Consider the following 16,091-nt stretch of genomic DNA (forward strand, 5'->3'; position numbering starts at 1 on the left):
TCAATGTCTTTCAAGTAACAGAACAATTTATTCCTTGAGTTCCCATACTCTTCTTAATACCTTACCCATGCTAAGCCAGAGGATACTTCTGTGGTACCGAAAATCGGAATGCTTATTCTTCTCAACACTTAAACTCAGATAATCATAGTATTGAATACTGGCCTGAGTTTGTGTCTTTGATTGAATATTTCGAAATATTGCTAATAAGAATAATCTTCGTTTGCTTTAAACATTTTAGAATGACGTGTAGAGACAATGTTTCTTTAGCCTCTTCATCATAATTGATAATCCGAAGTTTCAATAATCTATATAGATATTTAAAATTATTTATTTTTAATATATTTGCTTTTTTAAATATGTATATTTTATGGGCACACTTGATTTTTGCAGGTGTCCGCGGGCCGCATTAAACACTCTGGCGGGCCGCATGTGGCCCACGGGTCGTAATTTGCCCACCCCTGATTTTATTCAATGCATAAGATAATTAGATAGTGTAACTTATGACTGTGGTAAAATATGTAGTTCTGCGTAGCCAAGTGAAACACTGTACTCCCCCTCAATCTTCCGACTCCCAGACAAACGTTATATGACTTCACATAATAGTATAAAAGGGCGACAACACGTGGTTAAGAAAATTAAGATACAAACAGATCCAAATCTAGAATAGCCTAATTGGAAATTAATAACACTCGATTTTTTTTAACTTATGAAAACTTGTGTTTGTAAAAAGTAGAAGAAAAAAAAAAGGGGGGGGGGTAAAGATGCATTGTTTCCAAAGTGGGCAGTAAGTCTTGAAGCATGGGAACCACTGATCAGTTACAAATAAAGAACGGGGGGGGGGGGGTGTTATGACATGAGATTGTCTACGAGGGCCAGATTGTTCACACCTTGAGGTGCCAATTCTTTTGGCCCACATCTCATCCAGTAGGTAATTCTAATTCAAATTTATTACACGGGCTTAAAAAAAAAAAGTGATACCAGGGACACGGACGATAAATCTACAGACTAGCAAGTACTCGATACCAGCTGACGCTCAAGTCAGTTACAGGAGACTGTTTCAGCTGATAGGCTCTTGTCTTGTAAATGGGTCAAGGGGGCGGAACTTACCCAGTGTGGTGACTATGACACGTGACCTAGATTGATAGGACTAAATGGACTGGAACTATGGCATCAATCTAGTTTTACATGTGCCGTAACTCGTCCTGATCTTTTTGTGATGAGCTGACTCTGGATAGTCCGACTGTGTTACAGGAAGGAGGGGGGGTTTGCCGTCAAGGGTCAAAGGTTAGCTGTTCTTCAAAGAAATTAACCGTATATACCAGTCATTTCAATTTATGTTGTAATAAGATGTTCTCTTAGTTTATCAGGGGTATAAGCACCACAGGAACAAGAAAAATGTATTGATCTAAAAATAAAAATACAAAACATGATTTCAGCTTTCACATACTTGACTTAATTTCAAGTTAATCCTACCGACATTCGAAAAAATATACTACAACAATAGACTTATTTATTTACGTCAACGTCGCGTCGCATTCGTGAGTGTGTGTCGGTTTATCAAGTGTCGGACTATCAAGGGTCAACTGTAGCTTGTGTTGCATGGGTAACACTTGTGGACAGGTCAGGCTAACCTTTACATGTATAATTAATGTATTATAAGATAAGATCGTTTAATCATTCCATGCAGAAGTGTAAATGAGGTCTGAGTCCATGACACTTTGTCAACATGACACAACTCTAAGCCGAACTTTCAAACAGAACAACATAACCAAATGATATTAAACAACAAAGACTCGCTCTTTCGTTCTCGATGGCAGGAGACAAGTCACTCAGATAAAGTTGGCTCTGTCAAAGGCTTATCAGCCGAGTCACGCTGATAGATTCGAGATTCTTAGTTGATTGAAAAAAAAAACACAACTTATTTTAAGATTCAACTCGTCAGGATTGATAATTTTCTTGAGAGAAAAAAAAACCCCACTAGACCCATCCACAGCTAGAACACTGAGCATGGACATTATAGCTGTGCAGGAGTAGAGTTGGAGGAACAACGACATACTAAACTGTGAAATACGTTGATCACCATGGGAATCAGTGGCGTAGTTACGGTGGGGGAGGGGGTCCAAATTTAAAAAATTCCCCCGGCTCCCCATAATGAGTGTCCGAAATTTCTTTTTACATTAAATATTACGTCATTATTTCATGTCATGATGTCGAATGTCAGGGGCCCATAATGAGATCAAGCCCAAATCTATAGCTACGCCACTGATGGAAATCCTAATAAGTGTACAGACCATGGCACGACTTTTGTTTCCAATGACATTTCTTAAGTTCAAAGGTGGAACCAAAATGTTTTGGTTTAAAATTTAAACTTGTTCCTGAGAAAGATTGAAAGTCAGTAAAAATGATTGATAGACAGAGAGAGAGAGAGAGAGAGAGAGAGAGAGAGAGACTGAGAGAGGGAGAGACGTAATTGGTAGGGAGGGGGTGAGAATAATAAACAAGTAAAAAGGGTTTTAAAAAATAAACGGGGGGTGAAGCCTTCATTTCTGTCAAAATGGCAAGATAAGGATAAAGTGCAGTTTGCAGAGCAGGTCTGCACATGTCCTAGCGACAGGAAGTGATGTGAACACTGGGAAGGAAGAAATGCAAGTCCTTGAACTTGTTTTGTTTTATCGGTACACACCATACCGACAAAGATACTTGCGAGGGCGATAATCTAGAGATACAGTTTGAATGGCAGTGAACAATTTATTTTATTGTAAGACTGACACAAGTTGTATTTGTTTCTATCTTGACTCTCAAGGAGTAAATGCAACACACTATAATTATGTGCATAGTGCCACTAATGAATTATCATGTCCTTTCAGTTATCATGTCAACAAATATCATATCATATGAAATCTGATGTTAATGAAGCTTGGCCTCGTATTAGTAAATGTGTGGTCACCATTGTAACTGTTATTTAGTTGTAAACTTCTATGTGATGTAGGACTGTCCCGAGGAGGCTGTCAACAATATAATCTTTGACTTAGTAGTGAGCGGCCAGACAGCACAAACACAATAGCGACTTTTCCACACAGAGCCCACTTGAAAAACAAATTGTGAAAGAAAACTAAACAACAAAAAAATGTGAGATAAAAGTGAAAACTATTTACATTGAAAGGTGAAACTGCTGAAAGATGGAGGCCAGTGCTCGAATGCTCGGAGGAGAAGAGGTGGGGAAAGGATGATGGATGCGTTGGGGGGGGGGGGACTAGAAACAAACAAAAAAAGTCACGTGAGAAGTCCAGATCTGGAACCACACTTGCTTTCAGTCGTCGCTCTCTCTGTGATGCCAGATTTCTCAAGCTCAATGTTTCATTCAACTATTTTTCACAAGTTCTAAAAAGAAAACTTTCTGGGAAAAAAAATAATTTTATACATCATCACGAATTTGTTTCATTGAACTGTAAACTATAAATCTTTGAGACTGGAGGCCTTACAAAAAGGTGTGAACAAAAATACTGTTCTGAAAAAATTAAACATCAGTTCCACCACATCTACAAGTCCCATTTGGTTTGGAACCTTTTCCATGCTCTCACGATGTCATCAGAGAGAGAGACAGAGAGAGAGAGAGAGAGAGAGAAAGAGGCAATAGGAGACTGATGTTTTGACCAAAACTCACATTGTTATAAGATGACCTAAAGCACTTACTTTCCTTCATAAGAGTGTGCAGTACATGTCTTACCACCCAGAAAAATGTCAGTCATTAAGAGTAACAAAAATACTAAAACAAATTAATTCCACTTATCTTATTCATGGTAAACCAGTAACAAAGACTAAAAAACGCAAAATACCTAGGTGTTATAATAAATGAAAAAACTATCAAAAAATCAAACAAAGCATTAGGGTTTATTAAAAGAAATTTCTATAAATCAAATAAGAACATAAAACTAAAATTTTATTTAACCTTGGTTAGGTCAATAATAGAATATGCACCCTCTGTTTGGGACCCCTCAACTCAAGAAAACATTAAGAAACTGGAACAGACACAAATTAGAGCAGTGAGATTCATAACAAACGACTATTCACGTTTGACTAGAGTAACACCTTTAGTAAAATCACTAAATTTAGAAAGCCTTCAGGATAGAAGATTTAAAAGTAAAGTAGCAATTATACATAAAACACTGAACCATAATCTTCAAATACAAAATTTAATAAAATACTCAGAAAGACACAAAGATAAAGGCACATTCCTCGTTCCATATCATTGCACCACTCTTTGCACAAGTAAATTCTATCAATATGAAAACCTCTGTACCTGTCTAGACAGGTAATAACAATAATGTGGTGTTGTTTTTTTTAACCCGCTACCATATTCTATCGATATGAGAACCTCTGTGCTAGTCTAGACAGGTAATAACAATAATGTGGTGTTGTTTTGTTTTAAACCCACTACCACTTAGATTACATCAACGTGAACACTATTTCTATTTTCTTTCATTTCCAGGATGATGTTCAACTAAGCTCTGGATTACTCGCTGTCTCTCTCAAGATTTTTGTGTTCCTTAGCTGTTAAATGAGCGTCAGAGGAACTTAAAAGCATCTGAATTCTCTATGACGTTAAAACTAACAAATACACAGCATTATAATCAAAGAATATAGTCCTGTTACATTCTCTTGCAAATCATCTAAGATTCGATCTCAAGGCCCCTTGATAGGTTGCCAAGCGATATATTTTCACTCAGTCACATATTCCACAGATTATTACAACTTCAACAGAAGAGAGGTTTTACTTAGGATACAATAGACAAACCTTGACACTTGGACAAAACTAGACTACTTCTATCCAATTGACGTACCTTGACACTTGGACAAAACTAGACTACTTCTATCTACTAGATGTAATTTGACACTTGGACAAAACTAGACTACTTCTATCTACTAGATGTAATTTGACACTTGGACAAAACTAGACTACTTCTATCTACTAGATGTAATTTGACACTTGGACAAAACTAGACTACTTGTATTCACTAGAGACAAGACGTACCTAGACAAGATCATACATGATTCTACGATGTAGACATTGAATACATAACAAAATACAAAACGAAAGGCGCAGGCAGCTGTGAGAGAATTTCCTTAGATTACCTACAGTCATTGACAGACATAAAATCGTGTAAAGACTACATTTGATCCTATGTAAAGAAATATATTCAAGCTGATGTAAAGAAAGACATTTGAGCCGATGTAAAGAAAGACATTTGAGCCGATGTAAAGAAAGACATTTGAGCCGACGTAAAGAAAGACATTTGAGCCGATGTAAAGAAAGACATTTGAGCCGATGTAAAGAAAGATATTTGAGCCGACGTAAAGAAAGACATTTGAGCCGATGCAAAGAAAGACATTTGAGCCGATGTAAAGAAAGACATTTGAGCCGATGTAAAGAAAGACATTTAAGCCGATGTAAAGAAAGACATTTGAGCCGATGTAAAGAAAGACATTTAAGCCGATGTAAAGAAAGACATTTGAGGCGATGTAAAGAAAGACATTTGAGGCGATGTAAAGAAAGACATTTAAGCCGATGTAAAGAAAGACATTTGAGCCGATGTAACGTTTGTGCCAATGCGAAGAAAGACATTTGAGCCGATGTAAAGAAAGACATTTAAGCCGATGTAAAGAAATACATTTGAGCCGATGTAAAGAAAGACATTTAAGCCGATGTAAAGAAAGACATTTGAGCCGATGTAAAGAAAGACATTTAAGCCGATGTAACGTTTGTGCCAATGCAAAGAAAGACATTTGAGCCGATGTAAAGAAAGACATTTAAGCCGATGTAAAGAAAGACATTTGAGCCGATGTAAAGAAAGACATTTAAGACGATGTAAAGAAAAACATTTGAGCCGATGTAAAGAAAGACATTTAAGCCGATGTAAAGAAAGACATTTGAGCCGATGTAAAGAAAGACATTTAAGCCGATGTAAAGAAAGACATCTGAGGCGATGTAAAGAAAGACATTTGAGGCGATGTAAAGAAAGACATTTAAGCCGATGTAAAGAAAGACATTTGAGCCGATGTAACGTTTGTGCCAATGCGAAGAAAGACATTTGAGCCGATGTAAAGAAAGACATTTAAGCCGATGTAAAGAAATACATTTGAGCCGATGTAAAGAAAGACATTTAAGCCGATGTAAAGAAAGACATTTGAGCCGATGTAAAGAAAGACATTTAAGCCGATGTAACGTTTGTGCCAATGCAAAGAAAGACATTTGAGCCGATGTAAAGAAAGACATTTAAGCCGATGTAAAGAAAGACATTTGAGCCGATGTAAAGAAAGACATTTAAGCCGATGTAAAGAAAAACATTTGAGCCGATGTAAAGAAAGACATTTAAGCCGATGTAAAGAAAGACATTTGAGCCGATGTAAAGAAAGACATTTAAGCCGATGTAAAGAAAGACATTTGAGCCGATGTACAGAAAGACATCTAAGCCGATGTAAAGAAAGACATTTAAGCCGCTGTAAAGAAAGACATATGAGCCGATGTAAAGAAAGACATTTGAGCCGATGTAAAGAAAGACATTTAAGCCGATGTAAAGAAAGACATTTGAGCCGATGTAAAGAAAGACATTTAAGCCGATGTAAAGAAAGACATTTGAGCCGATGTAAAGAAAGACATCTAAGCTGATGTACAGAAAGACATCTAAGCCGATGTAAAGAAAGACATTTAAGCCGCTGTAAAGAAAGACATATGAGCCGATGTAAAGAAAGACATTTGAGCCGATGTAAAGAAAGACATTTAAGCCGATGTAAAGAAAGACATTTGAGCCGATGTAAAGAAAGACATCTAAGCCGATGTAAAGAAAGACATTTGAGCCGATGTAAAGAAAGACATTTAAGCCGATGTAAAGAAAGACATTTGAGCCGATGTAAAGAAAGACATTTAAGCCGATGTAAAGAAAGACATCAGAGCCGATGTAACGTTTGTGCCAATGCAAAGAAAGACATCTAAGCCGATGTAAAGAAAGACATTTAAGCCGATGTAAAGAAAGACATTTGAGCCGATGTAAAGAAAGACATTTAAGCCGATGTAAAGAAAGACATTTAAGCCGATGTAAAGAAAGACATTTAAGCCGATGTAAAGAAAGACATTTAAGCCGATGTAAAGAAAGACATCAGAGCCGAAGTCAAGAAAAGAGCCAAGGGAACAAAAGAGTTTTTCAAACAGTGACATCCTTGAAGGGAACGAGACTTTAATGAAGTTTCTAGAAGGCTCGTATTTCTTACTCCCTAATCTCCTGTTCACGGAACACCTCGCACGTCACGTTGCTCACCCACAGGGGAATACATTGGGCAGACGTGCTCATGTTGATTGTAGCGGCGCTAGTAAAACAAGGGGGCGGGTGCTAATGGCCATGATAATGATTAGCTAACTTAACTAAATAGTAGGAAACACAAGCCCTCGTGTGTCTGGCTCGCGTTTATTGCAGACGTATACAGGCTGTAGGTCTGGTCTTTTGATATTAGTACGGCTTCCATTGATGATTTATTGGCTTCCGTCAGCCGAGCATTCATCTTTTTTTTTTTTTAAACTTTCACGCTCTTTCTTTCCTTCGTGTTCACTATCTTACTTTCTCCCATCTCCATGTTTACTTCTCTTTCTCCATCTCCATGTTTACTTCTCTCTCCCATCTCTATGTTTACTTCTCTTTCTCCATCTCCATGTTTACTTCTCTTTCTCCATCTCCATGTTTACTTCTCTTTCTCCCATCTCTATGTTTACTTCTCTTTCTCCCATCTCCATGTTTACTTCTCTTTCTCCCATCTCCATGTTTACTTCTCTTTCTCCATCTTTCTCCCATCTCCATGTTTACTTCTCTTTCTCCCATCTCCATGTTTACTTCTCTTTCTCCCATCTCCATGTTTACTTCTCTTTCTCCATCTTTCTCCCATCTCCAGTTTACTTCTCTTTCTCCCATCTCCATGTTTACTTCTCTTTCTCCATCTTTCTCCCATCTCCATGTTTACTTCTCTTTCTCCCATCTCCATGTTTACTTCTCTTTCTCCCATCTCCATGTTTACTTCTCTTTCTCCATCTTTCTCCCATCTCCAGTTTACTTCTCTTTCTCCCATCTCCATGTTTACTTCTCTTTCTCCCATCTCCATGTTTACTTCTCTTTCTCCATCTTTCTCCCATCTTCATGTTTACTTCTCTTTCTGCCATCTCCATGTTTACTTCTCTTTCTGCCATCTCCATGTTTATTTCTCTTTCTCACATCTCCATGTTTACTTCTCTTTCTCCCATCTCCATCTTTCTCCCATCTCCATGTTTACTTCTCTTTCTCCCATCTCCATGTTTACTTCTCTTTCTCCCATCTCCATGTTTACTTCTCTTTCTCCATCTCCATGTTTACTTCTCTTTCTCCATCTTTCTCCCATCTCCATGTTTACTTCTCTTTCTTCATCTTTCACCCATCTCCATGTTTACTTCTCTTTCTCCCATCTCCATGTTTACTTCTCTTTCTCCATCTTTCTCCCATCTTCATGTTTACTTCTCTTTCTGCCATCTCCATGTTTACTTCTCTTTCTGCCATCTCCATGTTTACTTCTCTTTCTCACATCTCCATGTTTACTTCTCTTTCTCCCATCTCCATGTTTACTTCTCTTTCTCCATCTTTCTCCCATCTCCATGTTTACTTCTCTTTCTCCATCTTTCACCCATCTCCATGTTTACTTCTCTTTCTCCCATCTCCATGTTTACTTCTCTTTCTCCATCTTTCTCCCATCTTCATGTTTACTTCTCTTTCTGCCATCTCCATGTTTACTTCTCTTTCTGCCATCTCCATGTTTACTTCTCTTTCTCACATCTCCATGTTTACTTCTCTTTCTCCATCTTTCTCCCATCTCCATGTTTACTTCTCTTTCTCCCATCTCCATGTTTACTTCTCTTTCTCCCATCTCCATGTTTACTTCTCTTTCTCCATCTCCATGTTTACTTCTCTTTCTCCATCTTTCTCCCATCTCCATGTTTACTTCTCTTTCTGCCATCTCGATGTTTACTTCTCTTTCTCCCATCTCCATGTTTACTTCTCTTTCTCCCATCTCCATGTTTACTTCTCTTTATCCCATCTCCATGTTTACTTCTCTTTATCCCATCTCCATGTTTACTTCTCTTTCTCCATCTTTCACCCATCTCCATGTTTACTTCTCTTTCTCCCATCTCCATGTTTACTTCTCTTTCTCCCATCTCCATGTTTACTTCTCTTTCTCCCATCTCCATGTTTACTTCTCTTTCTCCCATCTCCATGTTTACTTCTCTTTCTCCATCTTTCTCCCATCTCCATGTTTACTTCTCTTTCTCCATCTTTCTCCCATCTCCATGTTTACTTCTCTTTCTCCATCTTTCTCCCATCTCCATGTTTACTTCTCTTTCTGCCATCTCCATGTTTACTTCTCTTTCTCCATCTTTCTCCCATCTCCATGTTTACTTCTCTTTCTCCATCTTTCACCCATCTCCATGTTTACTTCTCTTTCTGCCATCTCGATGTTTACTTCTCTTTCTCATCTTTTACCTCCATTCTCCACCTATCTCTCTTTCCCAATCTCCATTCTTTCTCCCTCACTATCTCTCTTTGTCACTCTCTCTTTATCATTTTCTGTTCGTCTCTCCTCCAACTCCCTCACACCTTCTTGCATCTCCACCCCCCACCCCCCAATAGTTAGCACACACACAAAAAAAGGAGGAGGAAAAGGAATTAGTTTGATGACTTTTGCAGTCAGACCATTGCTAACGCAATCAATCGGTCGAACCCAAAGCCAGATAAGGAGATGTGCCTTAATGACCAACTTATCTTAAGATTAGAAATGGTAAGTATTCAGGAAGAATTGAGTTCTTATGTTTCTAACAACAGGTCCAGCGTAAGGTCGTTCACCAAGCTTGAACTCATACAGTCTCCCCACAATACAACGCTCTCGTGTGAAGAGTCAAGATGTAGGATCAAAAAAATAAAATCTGTCTATTCATTCCAGATCTACTTTCGTGGGAGACAAACATTCTAATCTGTAGCTCGAGGCTTGGCCATGAGAAATGAGGCGCGGGTAGCGACAGATGTTCATTAGACGGGAACGGAGAGACAGGACGAGTAGCGTGTCTAGCACCCAGGCTTGATGAACGGTCGACTTCAACCTGACGCTAAACAAGCATTAATACCGTCACGTCTGCAGCACAGAAGCTGCATTAGATGCATTGAACAGGAAGGCATAGTTTGACCTAACGCCGACTCCAGAAACCAGGTCATCAGCTTGGAAGAAGTGTTACGAACTTCTGATTCGAAGAATACACTAGGTATAGTAGAAAGAACGCAGACGATACGAATGACCAGGTCTTGTTTTTTTTTTTTCTATTTATATTGAAAACTCAGTACTGTGTTAAGTATTGAGTTCTTTATGACATTCGAAAGTAAGGATATTTTCATGACTTCCTTTTTTCAGTGAAGTAATAACATTTTAGGCCATATTTCTACAGTGAAGTAATAACATTTTAGGCCATATTTCTACAGTGAAGTAATAACATTTTAGGCCATATTTCTACAGTGAAGTAATAACATTTTAGGCCATATTTCTACAGTGAAGAAATGACACCTTCGTGACATTATTTCGCCAATTGAGCAAAGAAATGACTTCATATTATTCTTGGATCTGTTAACAGTAGTTTAGATAGGATTTCATTATTGCCGAACTAGCAATATGTCACTAAGATGGTTTATTGTTCATTCTATTGATAGTATATGCGGTAAGACAATTTCTATTTTCCAAAATCAAACTTTTATCTTCTTAAAAAATATGGCTCAGTTAAAAAAAAAAAAAGCAGTACTTGAATAATTTAAGCCCCAACTGATATTAGGACTGCAGCGACATCTCTCTGACTATCTAGCACGTAGCGACATCTCTATGACTATGCAGCACTTTGCGACATCACTCTGATGACTATCACGTAGCGACATCACTCTGACTATCTAGCAAGTAGAAACATCTCTCTGAGGACTCTATCGTTACTAGCTCTCATGGCGCGTGTTGGCCGAGTGGCAAAGCGCTTGCATTTCCGAACCGACGTCTCGAGTTCGAATCCTTGTAAAGACTGGGGAAGTCCACCCAACTCTAATGAGTACCTGACATACGTTAGGAAAGTCAAGGTGGTGGACTAACATAATTCAGTATTTCATGTTGACAGACCACAGACCTTATTTGTGAAGGCTTGTCTGTCTCGACCCTATTTGTGAAGGCTTGTCTGTCTCTGTTTACACCATATCAAAGAACAACAAATCATACAATTCATTGAGTATTTCATGTTTACAGACCCTATTTGTGAAGGTTTGTCTGTCTCTGTTTACACCTTATCAAAGAACAACAAATCATACAATTCATTGAGTATTTCATGTTTACAGACCCTATTTGTGAAGGTTTGTCTGTCTCTGTTTACACCATATCAAAGAACAACAAATCATACAATTCATTGAGTATTTCATGTTTACAGACCCTATTTGTGAAGGTTTGTCTGTCTCTGTTTACACCTTATCAAAGAACAACAAATCATACAATTCATTGAGTATTATATAAGCCAAAAAAAAACCAACAACAACAGAAGTATTAATGTTTATACGTTGAAAAGAAAGGTGTAGGCGATAGTAAAATGTTGTTTTTTTTACATTCCAAATTCATGCATAGCCAACTAGGCACAAACCTTACAGTCATGGCTTAGTATTACGTTCGCGTCACTTATCCTATACCTATTGTATATACCTAAATAATGTATATAAATCTAAACATTATATATAACTAAATAATGTAGCACAAAAGTACGGTATATCCCTAAATAGTATATATCTAGACAGTTGCACTGGCCATTCTTGACGACGTTCAATTATACTTATCTAAGTATTGATCAATATGTTGATTTAAATAAAGATTCACCAAAACTAATAGTTCTTAAACTCAAAGTTGGTCAATTCAGATGCAACAATAAAAATGTATTATTTATATTCTTCAAGCCTAACTTCAGCCATTAATGCCCAGAAAGTATGTTGAAAACAAACCCTGGTCTCAGTCTGTGGACAAGCCGAGGGATGCCACCATTCACACTCAAACAGAATCTATGTCAAGTCCCGTAACTCTTGCAACACCTAAACAAAGAACGGTTATATTGTATTCGTGTCGAAGCTATTCCTCAAGACTTCAGCCTCTACTGTTATTAAATAAATAAGATAATAGCGTAGACTTTAAGGCGCCAACATTCCCAAACCCGTCTGCAATTTATTTAATCTACTATACACACTGTTTTTTTTTTAAAAACTATATTGTTATATCCTATCTTTAGACTTGAGTTACGCTACAAAACCCCAGAAACACACACCAAGACGCATACCCTCGCACGCAAGCTCGGGAACTAGAGCCTTTTATTGGGTCGTTGTAGGGATTTCTGCTTTCTGGCGGTCTCTTTGATCAGGACAAGAAAAGGGCGAATAATCCAAATAATAACGAGCATAACAATCAAATAAGGAGTAATTCCCCTTTGATCTCTCATCAACACCAATAGCGACACAAAGACTTCTGACGTGCCTCTTTGGCACAGCCCCGCCTATCGAGTCACGCTTCGAGGGACTGAATCAAATGAACGGGACGCTGCCAGACAAGAAAAGGGCGCACAAGGTGGAAGACGGCCCCGCTCCAGACTTCAAAGAGTGTTAATGAAATTTAAAAAAAAAAGAAACTATCTTAGCTTGGTCACTTAACTACGAAGAGATTCATAGTGTCGTCTGAAAGTGTTCATTTTGGTAGGTTTTTTTTCTAGATCTTCTTCACCTGTTAATTCTTTTAACGCCATCTACTTCACTTGTTAATTCTTTTAACGCCATCTACTTGGCTTTGTTCGTTTTATTTCACCATTGCTATCATCTGGTTATGTAAGGATACAAGTTTATTATCGATAACAGCTCGTCCACTAAATAGCTCATCACACCAGAAGTCAGTCTCTCGCTCATGCTAACAATTTCTAACACTGGTACAATATTAAAAACTACAGATTTCGTAGATAGTCTGGCCTCCATTTTAGTTTTCCAGACGGTTGGGTCATTAATACCGCACGCTATGTCTTGCGAGACCAACTTTTGGGGAGAAGGGCTACGAGGTGTATCAATAACATTCCTCATGCTATGAGCCATAGCGTCGAGGGCTGGAATTGATTCGCGGAACGCCTTGTAGTAAATTACCAATAAGTAAAAAGCAAACAAAAAAACCTCTTAACAACTTTCTCACACAATGATCATGAAAAATAGACAACTGTCCATGGCGTCCGATAATAGTAAATGATATTCTATTTAAAGTCCGAAACTAGTAAACGATATTCTATTTCTCTGAAAAGGAGGGTGGAGGGGAATTGAAAGACAGTCTGGAAGATAAGAAATGTGTTCCAACCCTCCCCCCTTTTTTAAATAAAAGTTTATTGTCAACATGGCAAAGGCATTCTTAATTTAAGCATATCACGCAGGCAATATGCGTTGTAAAAAACAGAAATGACGCAACGTTGAAATTGCAACTAGCCCAACTCAACTGACGACAGAATGCCTACTACATTGGCATAATCTAATTGACTTATTTGTAGGATGATAGCATCGAAACCAAAAGAATTTATACCGTCAGAGACATGCGAAGAAAGCAAAAAGCGAATTTAAAATTGATCTCCGGCTTTGTCTACGTCGAATGTGGCAAAATATCTAGGTCACTCTGCCTTACTCTCGAACTGGAAGAGAATGCCGTCATGCAGACATGAAGCCACCATGGCAGATATCAAGGAAACCTCGATCTAATATGGGCTTAGACTTGAAACAATAAGCAATAGGTTGTACTTGACATACCTTTACCTTTTTTACCTTTACCTATCCCTTAGTCTGTTGGACCGTTGGGGCACCAGGCAAGATTTGTCGACCGTCTTTCTCCATTCCTCCCTTTTTTTGCCTTGATCAGAACTTGACATACAGGTAGCATCAAAGATGTCCTGGCAGGACTTTACGCGAGTATAAAATTTGTACTGTCCTAGCAGGACTTTACGCGAGTATAAAATGTGTACTGTCATGGCAGGACATAACGCGAGTATAAAAGGACATAACGCGAGTATAAAATGTGTACTGTCACGGCAGGACATAACGCGAGTATAAAATGTGTACTGTCATGGCAGGACATAACGCGAGTATAAAATGTGTACTGTCATGGCAGGACATAACGCGAGTATAAAATGTGTACTGTCATGGCAGGACATAGCGCGAGCATGAGATGTGTAATGACGACAAAATAGTGTTGGAATGTAAAACGTTGAAAGACACAGGGGTGAAACGTGACATGCCTAGTGAAGAGACGATTATCAACTCCAAATATTTGACGTGTACCATTCACCAAAGTAGAACAATTATCTAATTATGGCAACACAAAAGGACGATGTCATCAAGGTCACTCAGACCTGGTGTGCTGACAGTATACTGCCTCAGTACTGCAAACATGTTTTAAGTACACAACTACTGCTAACGAACGGCTTACCCAAGTAAGCATCCAATCTAGAGTCAAGGTATTAGAAGCTAAATATAGTCTTCCATTGTAAACTTCCCGAGTATAAGCTCTGATTGGTTCGATAATTTCCATGTTCAATTTACAAAAACAAGTGTCCAATACCTTCTCGGAACCTGATAAAGCGTAATAGCTTTTGGTTTGCTATTTTGTACTAGACAATACTTCAATACTGTCCAAAAACAAAAATTGTTTCTACGATGACCAGCTGGTCAGTGTAGGAACTAAGATGTATAAGTCATATAGTTTAATTAAATATTGCTACATTAAAACCTCTGCATGTTGGATCCAGTTTGAGTCAGTATGTATTCTGCTGAGTCTATAGAATAATTGTGTACTGATAGAAAGTACTATTATTATGTTTTAAATGAATAATCCTAAACTAAATGTGATTTATACAAAACTAAAAATAGTGGAATGTAATTGACTGGGTCATTAATATTGTGCAGTGATGACCAGCGTATATATCCCGTGGACCATATCTAGCCTATGATCCAGTCTCTGGAAACTTTTGCCAACAGTACAGCATGATACCAAAGAGCTGATGTGGCCAGTGATTAGGTTGTCAGAGATTTCTACCACTTTAAGTAGAAAAGTGTGTCTACCACTGTTGTGTGTGTGCGTGTGTGTGTGTAAGCTCTTACCTTTGGCTACATAAAATGTATATGTTTTTAAAGCAATCCTTGGTTCCTTCTCTTTATCCAGTATATTCCAAGCCTTGCAAGTATAAACAGCTGGTTTATCCTTTGAGACATTGTAAAGTGAGGAGTTGACTGCAGCGATATTTTTGTTTATTGTGACAAATTTTGAAGGTGGTAACTGAAAGGCAAAGAAAAACAACCCAGTAACAGCTTACAGAAAAATATTGACAGCATGAAAGTTTATTTCTTGGGAACACGTAGCACAATGATAGTCTACACTAATTGGTAAATAGTAACCTTTTTAAATGAATTATTTGTGACTAGTTATACATTGTTGAGGCATGCATTTAGATTAGACACAAGTACTTTGTAAATACATTGAACTCACTTGGTTTGGGAAAGTAATTTCAATTCTAATTTGAAATGCAGTCAAGTGATAAGAATCAAAGAAAGTAGCACAAGCCTCTGAACACCAGGCAAAGAGATGCTCACTTTCATTTTACTCGGAGATAACAAGAAGCCAGTGTTCAAGCTTAGTGTGACACATATAATAATTGCACTGACAGTCATATTTTAACTTGTAATGTTTGACCATTCAATCCTATACAACATCTCGTACTATCTTTCTTGAGCAAACTATGGATGGTATGGAAGAGTAGCATCAGCTTACAAGTCAAATTAAAGCTGTATTCTTCGCCTAGCGGTCTCAGTACTTCTATAGGGTTGTGAACGTTGGGCACTGAACGCTGAGACTGAAAGAAGAATCCAAGCTCTTGAGAGTAAATGTTATAGAAACAAAAAATTGGGTATCCAGTAACAGGAAAAGAAGACAAGTGAGTTTGTAATTTGACAAGTCTA

At 37.9% G+C, this 16,091-nt stretch overlaps 1 protein-coding gene across 3 annotated transcripts in view; it reads right to left on the minus strand.

Annotated features, from left to right (window-relative positions):
• The window catches only part of LOC106060248 (muscle, skeletal receptor tyrosine protein kinase-like), a 117,251-nt gene that overhangs the window by 74,749 nt on the left and 26,411 nt on the right, over nt 1-16,091 (minus strand). For all 3 annotated transcript variants that reach the window (XM_013218062.2, XM_013218053.2, XM_056028820.1), the window contains exon 5: nt 15,237-15,411. In XM_013218062.2, coding sequence (XP_013073516.2) covers nt 15,237-15,411 — 175 coding nt within the window. The remainder of the gene's footprint in view (nt 1-15,236; nt 15,412-16,091) is intronic.

This window comes from Biomphalaria glabrata, chromosome 5 (assembly GCF_947242115.1).
Source record: "Biomphalaria glabrata chromosome 5, xgBioGlab47.1, whole genome shotgun sequence".
Lineage (NCBI taxonomy): Eukaryota > Metazoa > Mollusca > Gastropoda > Planorbidae > Biomphalaria > Biomphalaria glabrata.